Below are 13,009 nucleotides of genomic sequence, written 5' to 3'. Positions count from 1 at the left end.
TTGCAGGGCGAAAGGCTGCAATTAAAGGCAATTTGGGTGAAAACTGCGGAGAGGGGTGGATGGTGGGGTGTAGTGCTGTAAGGGTGATGGGGTAAAAAAGCCACTGAGCCTGTGCTTGGCCAACTGAGTGCGTTGTCCTTTCAGATAATATGCCCACTGCGAGTGGTTGTTGGCTGCTTGTTGGCCAAGTTGCAGCAACAGCCGCTGCACTGGAATTGCATGTCAAAGACAGATTTACGAGGCAACCTCAACACACACACACACACGGGCACACAAGCACCCACCACACCCCCAGTCACCGACCAGAGCCTCCGTTTTATTTATGATAAGGACTTTGGGGTCATTTGGGTTGGCGAAAACTTTGTGCGACTCCTGGCCAAAATGAGGGAGCCAGCCGAGGGGAGTGTGGAAAAATAGGGTGCAGCCAGCGAACAAGCAAACGAACGAGATAATGAATAATGGTTTAATTAAGCTTCACTCTACAAAATACGTAATTAATTGGAGCGCTTTGCTTCAGGTTCTTCCCCCTCCACCTCTATCAGCCACTTTTCCAGATAATAAACTAGGCCCGGCTATGACCTGCTTTTCCGGGAAATCCAAAACTGGTTTCGAAGAACAAATTGAAATACAATGCTCGTCTAATGGTTACATTTTTGGCTTGGCTTTCTGCCAACCCTTGACGGCAACCGGTGAGGACTAAGAACTCGAAGGTATTTGCAAAATTACCCAAAACGAAGCCATTGAAAATATGTGGAGAAATATGTCACAGAATTGTGGATCCTAAGAAATCGCATAATTTTTATATTAATTAAATAAATAGTAGTAGGAAGAAAATATAAGTAAATAAACAAGTTTAAGCTGACTCAATGTCTAGTCGACTAAGAATAGGGATTATAGTACATACATATGCATGTATTTGTTATTGTTCCCATCCATGGAACCTATTAGTAAGACTTTTGCTGACTAATATGAAGTTAATAATTGTATTTTTCAATTTAAATATTCCTTTAAAAGGAAATATATTAAAAGTATTTATATTTATTATTAAGCAAAGTCATAAACGTCATATTAAAATAGTACTAATTAAATGAATTCCTTTTAGACAAAGGATAGTATTTTTAATTCTTCATAATAATTCAACTGAACGTTTAAAAATCTTTTTTATTGAAATTTACATTTAAATTTTGTATAGATCCATTACAGCAGGTCTCCAAACCCTGGTCGAATGTAATTAAATATGTCCCTGCTAAAAATTTGCACATTAAAATTCACAGAATTGAATACCATAAGTAAGGTTGCACAGCAAAGAGTCGGAACAAAAAAACTAACTATGGCATCTCTCCATTACAAAAGGCCCAAACACACACAGCACACACTCCACCAAAAAGGAGGCAGAAGTGCACGTACAAATGGCCAAGAGACGAGAGACGAGAGAACGTGGAGGACAAGTTACAAATGTTTATGACAAACCAAACATCATAATAATGTGTAACAAGCTGTGCAGGCTTCACTTCTGCTCACTCCCTCCGACGTGCCCCCCCAAACCCATCCGCAGAGGGCATAAAAATATTTCAGTTAGCATCCGGAGGACTTTTCCCATTTTCCCTGCTGGCTGCCTCGCTTGTCAATCAAATGTCAACTGGCATAAATGTTGCATGCCGCTTGCGCCCAACTGCCACATTAAAATTCCGCAGAGAAGATGCCAAAGAAAGACACTTTAAGGGAATTTAAAAAAGGCTCTCTCGAAGAGTGTTTTTTACAAGGAACTTCTCTTAGTCCAGTGATGTTCAAACTGGGCAACTGACTGCAAAGTATGCAATGATTTTTTTGAAAAGGCTCTCCAAAGAGAGCGCTTCTCTTGCTCAAAAGTATGCAATGATTTCTGTTGCAAAAACACATGGCCCTTTCTTATTCGCCATTTGTGTCTGTTTGTGTTTTTGTTTTGGACTTTTGTTCTCTGCCGGCTTGCGTCTGTGTCTGTGTGACATTGTTTCAGGGCAGACAATTTAAAGAGGAGTTTTTCAAATCGGAACTGGCTCTCGAGGTTCACGGCCCCGTTATGCAAATGTTGACAGCAGTCCCCTTAACCACATTTCCACATACTGAGGCCCCGAGTCCGCCCGCCGGCTGCCCCGACTGAGTTAGCAATTTTAAGTGGCCGTTCTCGTTGGTGTCTGTTGCTATTTTCTCCGCAAAACTCATATGTCTCGCTGCCACTTTTCCATTTTCCATTTTCCCCCTGTGTTTCGCCCCTATCTTTGTGTGCATTTTGTCTCGCCCGGCGGAAATTTGTTTGCACCGAAGTGATTTCTGTGGCGGGGAGAGTGTTGGGTAAAGGAAATGGAACCGTGTTTCATTGCCATCAGCAATCTGCTATTCCCTGGCCAATCCCCTGGCAAAGACACACGGCAGCTAAACGAGGCCTAATGAAATTTCCATATGTGAGCCAATTTGGCCGGGCGTAGTTCAAAAATTAATTGAGATTCGAAAATACGCATTCGACCTTCATCGAGTGCAGACGTGCTTACGGACGACCGCTACGCGGGGCTCATTCTCGAAGTGTTTTTTCATGGTGAAAAAGTAAATTCGGAACTCTAAACTACGTACTGTCAGCTAGGCCAAGCCCTACAGTGCGTATGACATACGGACACTAGTGCGTGAGACGTGTTTTTGAGCTGCAAAGTTCATTTATATGGTGCCACGCGTAACAAGCTCAAAATAATGAGCGGCGATCAAAAGAATGAGCGTAGAACCTCTGTAAACCAAAGAAACGGTGTTTTCTCTTATTTCTCAACTCGCGATATCGAAGCAGAAAAAACGTCTACCAAGCCCAACCCGGCTCTACTGACCGCCGACGGCACCAGAGCGCGCTCTTGCTCTCCCGCCCTACTTATTCCAGCTCCTACATCTTGGAGCTCCCAATGCCAAACCCCACCACCAGCGGCTTCGATGGAAGACGCACCAACAACAAGCAGAGCTGCAATTTCTGCAAACGCATCAAAAGCAACAGCAACAACTAAACCAAATACTAATATTGCGAAATCGGTGCCAACGGCCGCAGCGCAAAATACAATGGTAACAAAAACCGTGAGCTCCGATAAGCAACAAGCGGTTCCGGCCATACAGACTGGCATGGATCGCTACATCCAAATTAAGCGTAAGCTTAGCCCCCATAACACGGTTGGTAACAAGCCTAAGATCAACCGTGTCACCAAAAGCTACGACCCAAACAACACCAACAAATTTTCTCCGCTAGCAGCTGGTGAGAATAATGAAGCAGAGCTGGAGCAGGAGACTCAAAAACAGCCAAAGCCCCCACCTATATATATAAGGGAGAAAAGTTCAAACGCCCTGGTCAACAAAATTGTTGCGGTGGTCGGGGACGGAAACTTTCATGTTGTTCCAATTATTAAAGGGAACATCTGCGAAACCAAAGTTCAAACCAAAACAGAAGAACACTTTCGAGCTGTGTCTAATTACCTGCAGGAAGCAAAAAAGAGCTTTTACACCTACCAACTAAAAAGCAGCAAGGGACTGCAAGTAGTGCTGAAAGGAATTGAACCAGATGTCGCCCCCTCCGAGATACTAGAAGCCCTGAAAGGCAAGGGTTTCTTTGCCAAGAATGTTAGCAACATTATCAACAAAAACAAAAAGCCGCAACCTCTTTTCAAAGTCGAACTTGAGCCAGACAGTAAAGCCCTAAAGAAGAATGAAGTTCACCCGATCTACAAGTTGCAGTTCCTACTGCATCGAAGAATCACCGTGGAAGAACCTCACAAACGCAACGGTCCTGTGCAATGCACAAATTGCCAGGAGTATGGTCATACAAGGACATACTGCACCCTTCGGTCAGTCTGCGTAGTCTGTGGAGACTTCCACAACTCCGCACACTGCCCTGCGAACAAAGAAGACCCCAACACGAAAAAATGTGGAAACTGCGGAGGAAACCATACAGCTAACTACAGAGGCTGTGAGGTCTACAAGGAGCTGAAGAGTCGCATGCGAAGGGCGACAGCTACACGCCAACAAAATACACAAAATGTGTATTTTAATTCAAAAACTACTCCAGATGTATTTTTTGCCAAAGCAGCCAGATCTTCTTTTGGTCCGCTAAATGCCCCCACGGGCATCTCCTACGCCGAAGCTCTACGGACAGGTATGCAAAACCCACTCCCCTCAAACTCAGTAAATGCTCAGCAGGCCCCAGAGCAGCCACGAAACAACATGGAATCCATGATGGTGACCATGCAACAAAGCATGATGGAACTCATGTCATTTATGAAAACGACCATGCAAACGCTCGTCCAGAATCAGAATATGGTGATACAGCTGCTCGTAGCACAACAGTCAAAATAATCAATGTCCAATCTACGTATATCCACGTGGAATGCCAATGGCGTCTCACGGCATACTCTTGAACTAACACAATTTCTAAACGAAAACCACATCGACGCCATGCTACTGGTTGAAACGCACCTCACAAGCAGATACAACTTTCATATAAGAGGTTATACCTTCTACCGCACAGATCATCCAGATGGTAAAGCCCACGGCGGGACCGGCATCCTTATCAGAGAACGCATCAAACACCACTTCCACCAAAGGTTTGCAACAAATTACCTGCAAGCTACGTCCATAAAAGTGCAGTCAGGTAACGGCAACCTTTGCATTGCTGCCGTCTACTGCCCACCTCGCTTTGCAATCTCTGAAGGTCAATTCATGGATTTTTACAACTCACTTGGAGATCGATTTATAGCTGCAGGAGATTACAACGCCAAGCATACGCATTGGGGATCCCGCCTCGTGACCCCCAAGGGAAGACAACTGTACAACGCTCTCATCAATGTGAGAAATAAGCTGGACTACGTTTCCCCTGGTAGCCCCACATATTGGCCAGCAGACCCCAGAAAGATACCCGACCTAATTGACTTCGCGGTGACAAAAAACATCCCACGAAATTTAATAAACGCCAAGGCCCTTCCAGACCTTTCTTCAGATCACTCGCCGCTGTTGATAACCCTCCTTCAAAGCCCAGAAACTACGGATCGCCCCTATAGGCTGACGTCGCACAGAACCAATTGGATGAAATACAAAAAGTATGTGAGTTCCCACATTGAGCTAGCCCCCCAGCTCAATACTGAAACCGACATCGACTCCTCCACCTCCGCACTGGAAGAGGTACTTGTGACTGCAGCCAGAATCTCAACACCACAACAGACGGATGTGCAAAAGATCAAATTCAAAACGAACCAGCAAATTGAACAGCTTATCCAAGAAAAGAGGCGTCTGCGACGGGCGTGGCAAACCAATAGATCGCCATGCACAAAGCAACGTCTAAATGAAGCCACACGCAAACTAAGCCGGGCCCTGAAGCAAGATGCCGAAAAAGCACAATTAAGATATATTGAAAAACTCTCGCCAACCAGCACAAAGCATCCCTTATGGAGAGCTCACCCAAATTTAAGCTCACCGGCTGAAACCATCACCCCGATAAGAATGTCATCTGGTTGCTGGGCCCGCAGCGACAAAGACAGAGCCGAAACTTTTGCCTCACATCTCCAGGGCGTTTTCCAGCCGAACCCTGCTGCAAATCCATTTGATCTACCGCAAATCCACACTGAAACGGAATCTACTCCAGCATCATTTCGTCCGAACGAGATAACGAAGGTCATCAGGGAACTGAAGCCGAAAAAGGCTCCCGGCGTTGACCTAATAACTCAAAAAATGATAATTGAACTTCCGAATTGTGCTATTGAGGTCATCTGTAAAATCTTCAATGGGATCATAAGTCTCGGCCATTACCCAACAAAATGGAAAAAATCTATAATTATAATGATACCGAAGCCCGGAAAAGACCACACGATTCCGTCATCTTACCGACCAATAAGTCTACTATCATGCTTGTCCAAATTATTTGAAAAATGCCTACTAAAGCGCATAATCCCTTATCTGGGAGCTCACAACATTATCCCAGCTCATCAATTTGGCTTCAGAGAAAAACATGGAACTATCGAGCAAGTTAACAGAATAACATCAGAAATTCGCACAGCCTTCGAGCATCGAGAATATTGCAGCGCGATATTTCTCGACGTTTCTCAAGCATTCGACCGCGTCTGGCTCAACGGCCTCATGCACAAAATAAAAACACTCTTGCCGGTATACACACACAAATTACTTGAGTCGTATCTCTACAACAGAGTCTTCGCAGTGAGGTGCAACGCAACAACATCCGGCACCTATTCAATCGAAGCTGGAGTCCCACAAGGAAGTGCACTTGGGCCTACCCTATTTGTTCTATACACAGCGGATATCCCCACAAGCGACCAGCTAACATTATCCACTTTCGCTGATGACACTGCGATCCTCAGCCGTTCCAGATGCCCAGTCCGTGCAACAGCCCAGCTCGCCAACCACCTCAAGGTAGTCGAGAAGTGGCTATCTGATTGGCGTATTAAAATAAATGAACAAAAGTGTAAGCACATAACGTTCACCCTCAACAGACAAACATGCCCCCCGCTCTACCTGAACAGCACACTGATCCCCGAAGTCAACGTGGTAACGTACCTGGGCGTCCACCTGGACAGACGCCTAACATGGCGAAGACATATTCAATGCAAGAAACTTCATCTAAAACTAAAAGCCAGCAGCCTCCACTGGCTCATAAACTCCCGATCGCCCCTGTGTCTGGACTACAAGGTCCTGCTCTACAACTCCACACTAAAGCCAATATGGACGTATGGCTCCCAGCTCTGGGGGAACGCGTGCAGTACCAATGTAGACATCATACAGCGCGCCCAATCAAAAATCCTGAGAACTATCACTGGGGCACCATGGTATATTCGCAACGAAAACATCCACAGGGATCTCGGCATTCCTGCAGTTAAGAACGAAATAGAAAAACAAAAAGCGTCCTACAAGGAAAAACTCTCCACCCATCCAAATCCTTTAGCAAGGGACTTGATAAAAGTTTCCAGAAGAAGCCGCCTACTACGTAACGACCATCCAACCCAGCCATAATTATTCAGGGCCATTTACTCTGTACCAGTCTCATGACTGCTAGTTAGGTAGTATTGTAAGATTTGATACACTTATTGTTAGTCTCATAAGTGAGAAGATTCAATAAATAAAAGCAAAGCCTAAAAAAAAAAAAAAAAAAAAAAAAAAAAAAAACGCTCTCCATCGGGCGTGCTACATGATGATGGAAATAAATGGAAAATTCATTAATTCATTAAAAAGTGCATTCGATGGGACAACCAATAAGATAATTTTGAACAATCAATTCTTTACTTAGAGTAGAGGAATTTAACAACGTTTGGGAATTAACTGAAATACTTGTAAGTTTACATATACTTTTATACCCTTACAAGGTATTATAATTGTGTCAGAAGATGGCAATCATCTTCGACCTTTTTAGGTGTATATATTCTTGATCAGCACCAACAGCCTAGTCGATCTAGACATGTCAGTTTATCCGTTAATCTCTCAGTTTTGGAGCTATCTGAATGAAATTTTGTAGATAGCCTTTTTACTACTCTCACTCGTGTATAAGTCGGAATGGGCCGGATCGCACGACTATATCATATAGCTAGCATAGGAACGATTGAAAAATTTGGAGGAAAAAAATTAGAACTTTGACTTTTTTTTAATATTTTCAAATAATTTCAAATGGCTATTTTTTATTATTCTAGAATTTCGTTTTCAATTTTATATAAATCGGATGACTATATGGGCATTTCCATGGTGTCGCACGCGACATTCGTACGCATTCAAAGCAAAAAAAAAGTATGGTACATTTTATTTTTATTTCTTTTAAAAATATTAACTTATAGCTCTTGCCTAGGGCTATAATTGGTGTTAGTGTTGATTTTGAGTGTATGCTCAAATTTAAGAAATTTAAAAAAAATTGAAGGGTTCGCACGCGACAAAAACAGAAGTCACTTTACGCGGCGAGCTGTTTAAACACTGATTTTAGCGAAACGGCTGGGAATATTTTAATGAAACAAATTTTAAAATGTTATGCGATAATGTCATTTTCATATGCTTTAATTTACAATCAGAAATTTAGCGTAGTTTATTTTTTATTGAATTTTAATAAGGTGTCGCACGCGACAGTTTTTATCATCATACTTTGCATGTAATTTTATACTATTTAAGTAAATTAGAAGAGCATATATCCATTTTATTTCGACTTTTTGCATTCTTATTGTGATGTTAGTAAAAAACAGTCAAAGCATAATGCCTCGGTTTGGATGTAATTATCAAAAGAAAACAGGCCCATTTTTATGATGTTTTTCATAAAAATAATGAAAAATCGTGTTTGCGCGAATATGCATTCGAATATTTCGAAATTTGTTTTAGAATATGATAAAGCCCTTCAAATTTAATCAATTGACCTTTTCCTAATGTTTCTATGTTGGAAAAAAAAACATTTTAGAGAAGTTTTAGTTTTTTGGCCGCGGTTGATATTTCTGTGGAAATGCCCATATACAGAAGTAGTCAAAAGTATTTACAAAAATGCAGATTTATTTGCACATCCCATTTTCTTTCAGTTACACGAAATATATTTTAATATCGCCGGTTCAATACCCTTGCAGGGTATAATAAAAAACTAATTCTACTTATGCTTACTTAACAAAACTTTTCTTTTGTTACTTGAGAATTATAATAATACTGAGAAGTTGGATCGGGATCAACATATAACTTACAGATATATTTATTATATAGGAATTTTGTCTCCTTTAAAACATAAAATTCCTGCTCTTAATTTATTATTCTCAGTGAGAAAAACTTGACCCGTGTAAGTAGTTCAAGCCCGCAGAACTGACCCATGTAATATCCCAAGGAACCCCTATATAGTTGTACTTTCGAAACCCCCCTAGCTCTACCCCGAACTCACCTTTCTCCTGCAACTGCTGACGCTTGATGTCGCCTTTGAGCACTTCCGCGGTGTGAACCAGTTCGTTGAGCTGCGGCTTTTTCATTTTCAGCTCACGCAGAACTTTCTGTGAACAGAACAAGGACAAATACATGGATGGGTATGAGTTGAGTTGGAGTATGTTCTGTCCATCCTAGTGTTTCATGGTACGCACCTCCTGCTTCTCGATGGCCAGGCGCACCGCATCGACGTCGTCGATGAGGACGCTCTGTATCTTGATCATGTTTTGTTCCCAAGTCAGCCAGTCGGAAATTTGCAGCACCGACTTGTCGAAGCTGCCGGCCAACGCTCCAGTCCCGCTCGGTTCGTTATTGTACTCTGCGAATATGCAAAAATGGGACAAATTGAATTTAGGTGGCAGGAAAAACGAGGTAAAGGGAAAACTGCTGGCTAATTAGCGGGTCCTTTTTCCCCGAACCCACCCACATGATGGCTTTTCTGCTGATGACGGGTTACTCTGCTCATTAAACAGCAGCAGCTGCGGTTTGCACTGCTCCCGACTCTGACCACAACTTGGCGGCATACTTATTGGGGTCACTGTAGCCACGATTCAAATGCTGGATGGGCTTTTCCTATCACTCTCATCGCTCTACAGCCGTCTATATTTCATTTCTTTTCTGTGGTGCTTCTTCCCTGGACGTTGTTGCACATTTCAGCAAAACTTAAGTAAATGAAAAACTATTTCAATGAAGCAAAAGTCTCAAGTTCCTTCGTTGAGCGATGGCACAGTGATATTAAGTCGGAAACTATTCTAGATTATTGGCACAGTTTATAACAAATGAATTAAAAAAGCTAGTTTTCAGACCTTTTACTTTACACTATTCCTGAATTTCTAAGAATAGCTTAGAGTAAATATATTCATTATTTAAATATTTATCGACTTTGCTCTATCTGCAAAAACCAATGTAGAACCCACAACCAATGACTCCACACAATAATATTATTTCAACTCCACAAATAAAGTTCTTTGTTACGCATTTTCCTCAACTTTTCCACCCCACCTTTCTTATATTAAATGGCAATTTTCAATTGCAGCCCATTGAGAGTCAACCATGGTGCAAATATTTCAGAACTTGAAAAATCAAAGGGGAAACACTTGAAATACTTGAGTGAAAGGCGTAGAAGGGAAAATGCAGAGAAAAGCTTAAGTAGGCGCAAGGCAAAGTAAACGAAAGGAGGAAAAGAGGAAAGGATCAGGTGGAAGGAGCAGTCTGAAGTCCTGCCGACAGTTATGAAACTTTTTCCAGGCCCGAGTTTGCCAATAATCCGTGAAAACAAAACCAAAACAAGACCGAAAAAGAAGACACGTTGGCTTTATCTTTTATATATATTTTTTTGCTGTTTTGGTTTGTAGTTTTCGCAGTGTCCCTTAGCAGGATTAGGCTGGTCTGCGAGGACTAGGGATTTGGGCGACAAATGCCGCCTAGTCCAATGAGGGCAGCTGAAACTGGTTTTCCCCACCAAGAGGACCAAAAGGACCACGCCGGACCCGAGACTTGGGGCCTAGCACGCCGGCACGCTGGCCGTGTCAAGTTGAGGCGTCTGAAAGCATTTAGAGTGAGTGAGCGACTGAATGAATGAGAGTTCCAAGCACACAAGAAGCTGTTAAGCAAATATATACACTGGGAGAAATTTAGCAACAAAAACAGATTTTTCTTTTATTTGTAATAATTCTACTGTATATTAAAATATTGAAAAGAAATTTGTGGAGATTATCCATTATTTTTTTTGTCTAATGATTTGTTCTGCGAGTTGGAGTCCTCTTTTTTTTAATTTTTCAAGGCCACAGGATACGTTGTTAAAAATTTTTGTAACGTGTATATTTTTGCTGAAGGAACGGAAAAAAGAAAACCAGAAAGGAATAATAACACCGCTGACAACAACAACACATACACTCGGAAAACACTGTGAAGTAGGAGTGGAAAACACGTTAAGTGTAAAATTTCTTTTCACTCATTCTGATGAATGTCCCAGGTAGGCTCATACATACACTCTTTGCACACCCTTTTGTGGCATTGACGGAACAGGTGCAAAATGGTAGAAAATATTGTATAAAATATAAAAAAAAGTCTACATAAAGGAAAATATAAAACATACAGAAAAGGGAAAAGCGCTGATAACAGTCGCTCCTGTGTTTCCTTCCTCTTACACGCCCGCACTTTCAATCACACACCGAGGGGCTGGTTCTACCAGGAAAACGTCATAATTCATTAAAAGCCAAAGAAAGCGTGAAATTCTGGGCCCCGTCTTCTTGGCCATCCTGTCTTTTCAGTTGCCACTCAGTTAGGCTTCCCTTTTCCTCGTTAGGGACGAGCCTAGGGACGACTTTAAGACAAACAAAAAGTACACAGTGACATTTAGGCGGAAAGGAAAGTGCTTTTAAAGTCTCATCTTGGGTGATGGATGATGACCTTGATGGGTTTTAATTTATTATTTTGGCACAAGTTTTTGCTGGACGGGTTCTGCTTTTATTGTTTATTTTTCATTTTAAACTTGATCTTTTAAAACTATATTCAAAAGCTGATTACCGTTTAAAGCCTTGCTTTTATCGTTATCTCCACATGTTTAGGTTAATTGTTGTAGTTATAATCATTTATTTTATTTGTTTTTATTTATTTTTGTAGTTGATTGCAATTTTTTTTTTTTTTGTATTTTAAAGGGGATTCCCACTTGGCGCCTTGTTTACTTCCTTGCCGCTGAACGATTTATTTTCAAATGTTCCTTATTTTTTGTCCAACAGCTGTTTCAAACGTCTAAACCCAAAAGCTCGGCTAAAGCTAACGATTAGAGCTTTCGCAAGCTTCCGTTTCAGTCTGCTTTTTTCAGCGAACCAACAACGCACAGTGGCCAATTTGGCATTTCATAAAAAGTAAAGATAAATTTACCAAGTTTGCAATTTTTATGAAATTTTTACCTATAAAAAAATAAAACTTCACACCTTTAATTTAATTTACTTTTAATTAAAAAATTTTTTTTTTTTAATTTTTAATTTTTATACCCTTGCAGGGTATTATAATTTCAGTCAGAAGTTTGCAACGCAGTGAAGGAGACGTTTCCGACCCTATAAAGTATATATATTCTTCATCAGCATCAACAGCCGAGTCGATCTAGCCATGTCCGTCTGTCCGTCTGTCCGTCTGTCCGTCTGTCTGTCTGTCCGTCTGTCCGTCTGTCCGTCTGTCCGTCTGTCCGTCTGTCCGTCTGTCTGTCTGTCCGTCTGTCTGTCTGTCTGTTTCTACGCAAACTAGTCCCTCAGTTTTAAAGCTATCTGAATGAAACTTTGCATATAGTCTTCTATATGCTCTCACTGCTATATATGTCGGAACGGGCCGGATCGGACGACTATATCATATAGCTGCCATACAAATGTTCGATAAATTTTTAGAAAAAAAATTATAACTTAGCTGTTTTCCAACATATGTGCACTATTTTTTACATATGACCATTTTATATTATTTCTGAACTTTGGTAAAAATTTTATGAAAATCGGACGACTATATCATATAGCTCCCATACAAATGATCGATAAATTTTTGGAAAAAAAATTATAACTTGGCTGTTTATCAACATTTTTGCACCATTTTTTAGATATGTCAAACTCTCAACATAATAAGTATAGGTAGAATGCAATGAAATAATATCTGCAAGGGTATACAAACTTCGGCGTGCCGAAGTTAGCTTCCTTTCTTGTTTTTTAATGAATTTTTATTTTGTTTTTAAAGATGTTATTTTAAAACAAGAAAGGAAGCTAACTTCGGCACGCCGAAGTTTGTATACCCTTGCAGATATTATTTCATTAAATTTAACCTATACTTTCTGTTTAGAGTTTGACAGTTACAGTTTTACATTCCCAGTTTTACATTTTCTCTACATCTACCGATCGGTTTATATGGCAGCTATATGATATAGTTGTCCGATTTTCATAAAATTTATACCAAAATTCTGAACTAATAAAATAAGCTTATATCGCAGAGTAGATAAAAATAGGTTGAAAAACGACGAAGTTATAATGTTTTTTCTATTAATTTCCCGATCGTTCCTATGGCAGCTATGAGATATAGTTGTCCGATTTTC

The 13,009-nt window shown here is 41.0% G+C and overlaps 2 protein-coding genes across 8 annotated transcripts in view; one reads left to right on the top strand and one right to left on the bottom strand.

Annotated features, from left to right (window-relative positions):
- Dys (Dystrophin) overlaps positions 1–13,009 on the bottom strand; it is a 178,441-nt gene that overhangs the window by 123,808 nt on the left and 41,624 nt on the right. For all 7 annotated transcript variants that reach the window (XM_041774457.2, XM_041774456.2, XM_041774467.2 and 4 more), the window contains 2 exons: positions 9,090–9,253; positions 8,897–9,002 (listed from right to left, as the gene is read on the bottom strand). In XM_041774457.2, the coding sequence (XP_041630391.1) occupies positions 8,897–9,002; positions 9,090–9,253 (270 nt within the window). The remainder of the gene's footprint in view (positions 1–8,896; positions 9,003–9,089; positions 9,254–13,009) is intronic.
- The window catches only part of LOC138928890 (uncharacterized), a 57,081-nt gene that overhangs the window by 5,071 nt on the left and 39,001 nt on the right, over positions 1–13,009 (top strand). The window lies entirely within an intron of this gene.

This window comes from Drosophila kikkawai, chromosome 3R (assembly GCF_030179895.1).
Source record: "Drosophila kikkawai strain 14028-0561.14 chromosome 3R, DkikHiC1v2, whole genome shotgun sequence".
Classification (NCBI taxonomy): Eukaryota; Metazoa; Arthropoda; class Insecta; order Diptera; family Drosophilidae; genus Drosophila; species Drosophila kikkawai.
This window is presented reverse-complemented; position numbering and strand designations above follow the sequence as displayed.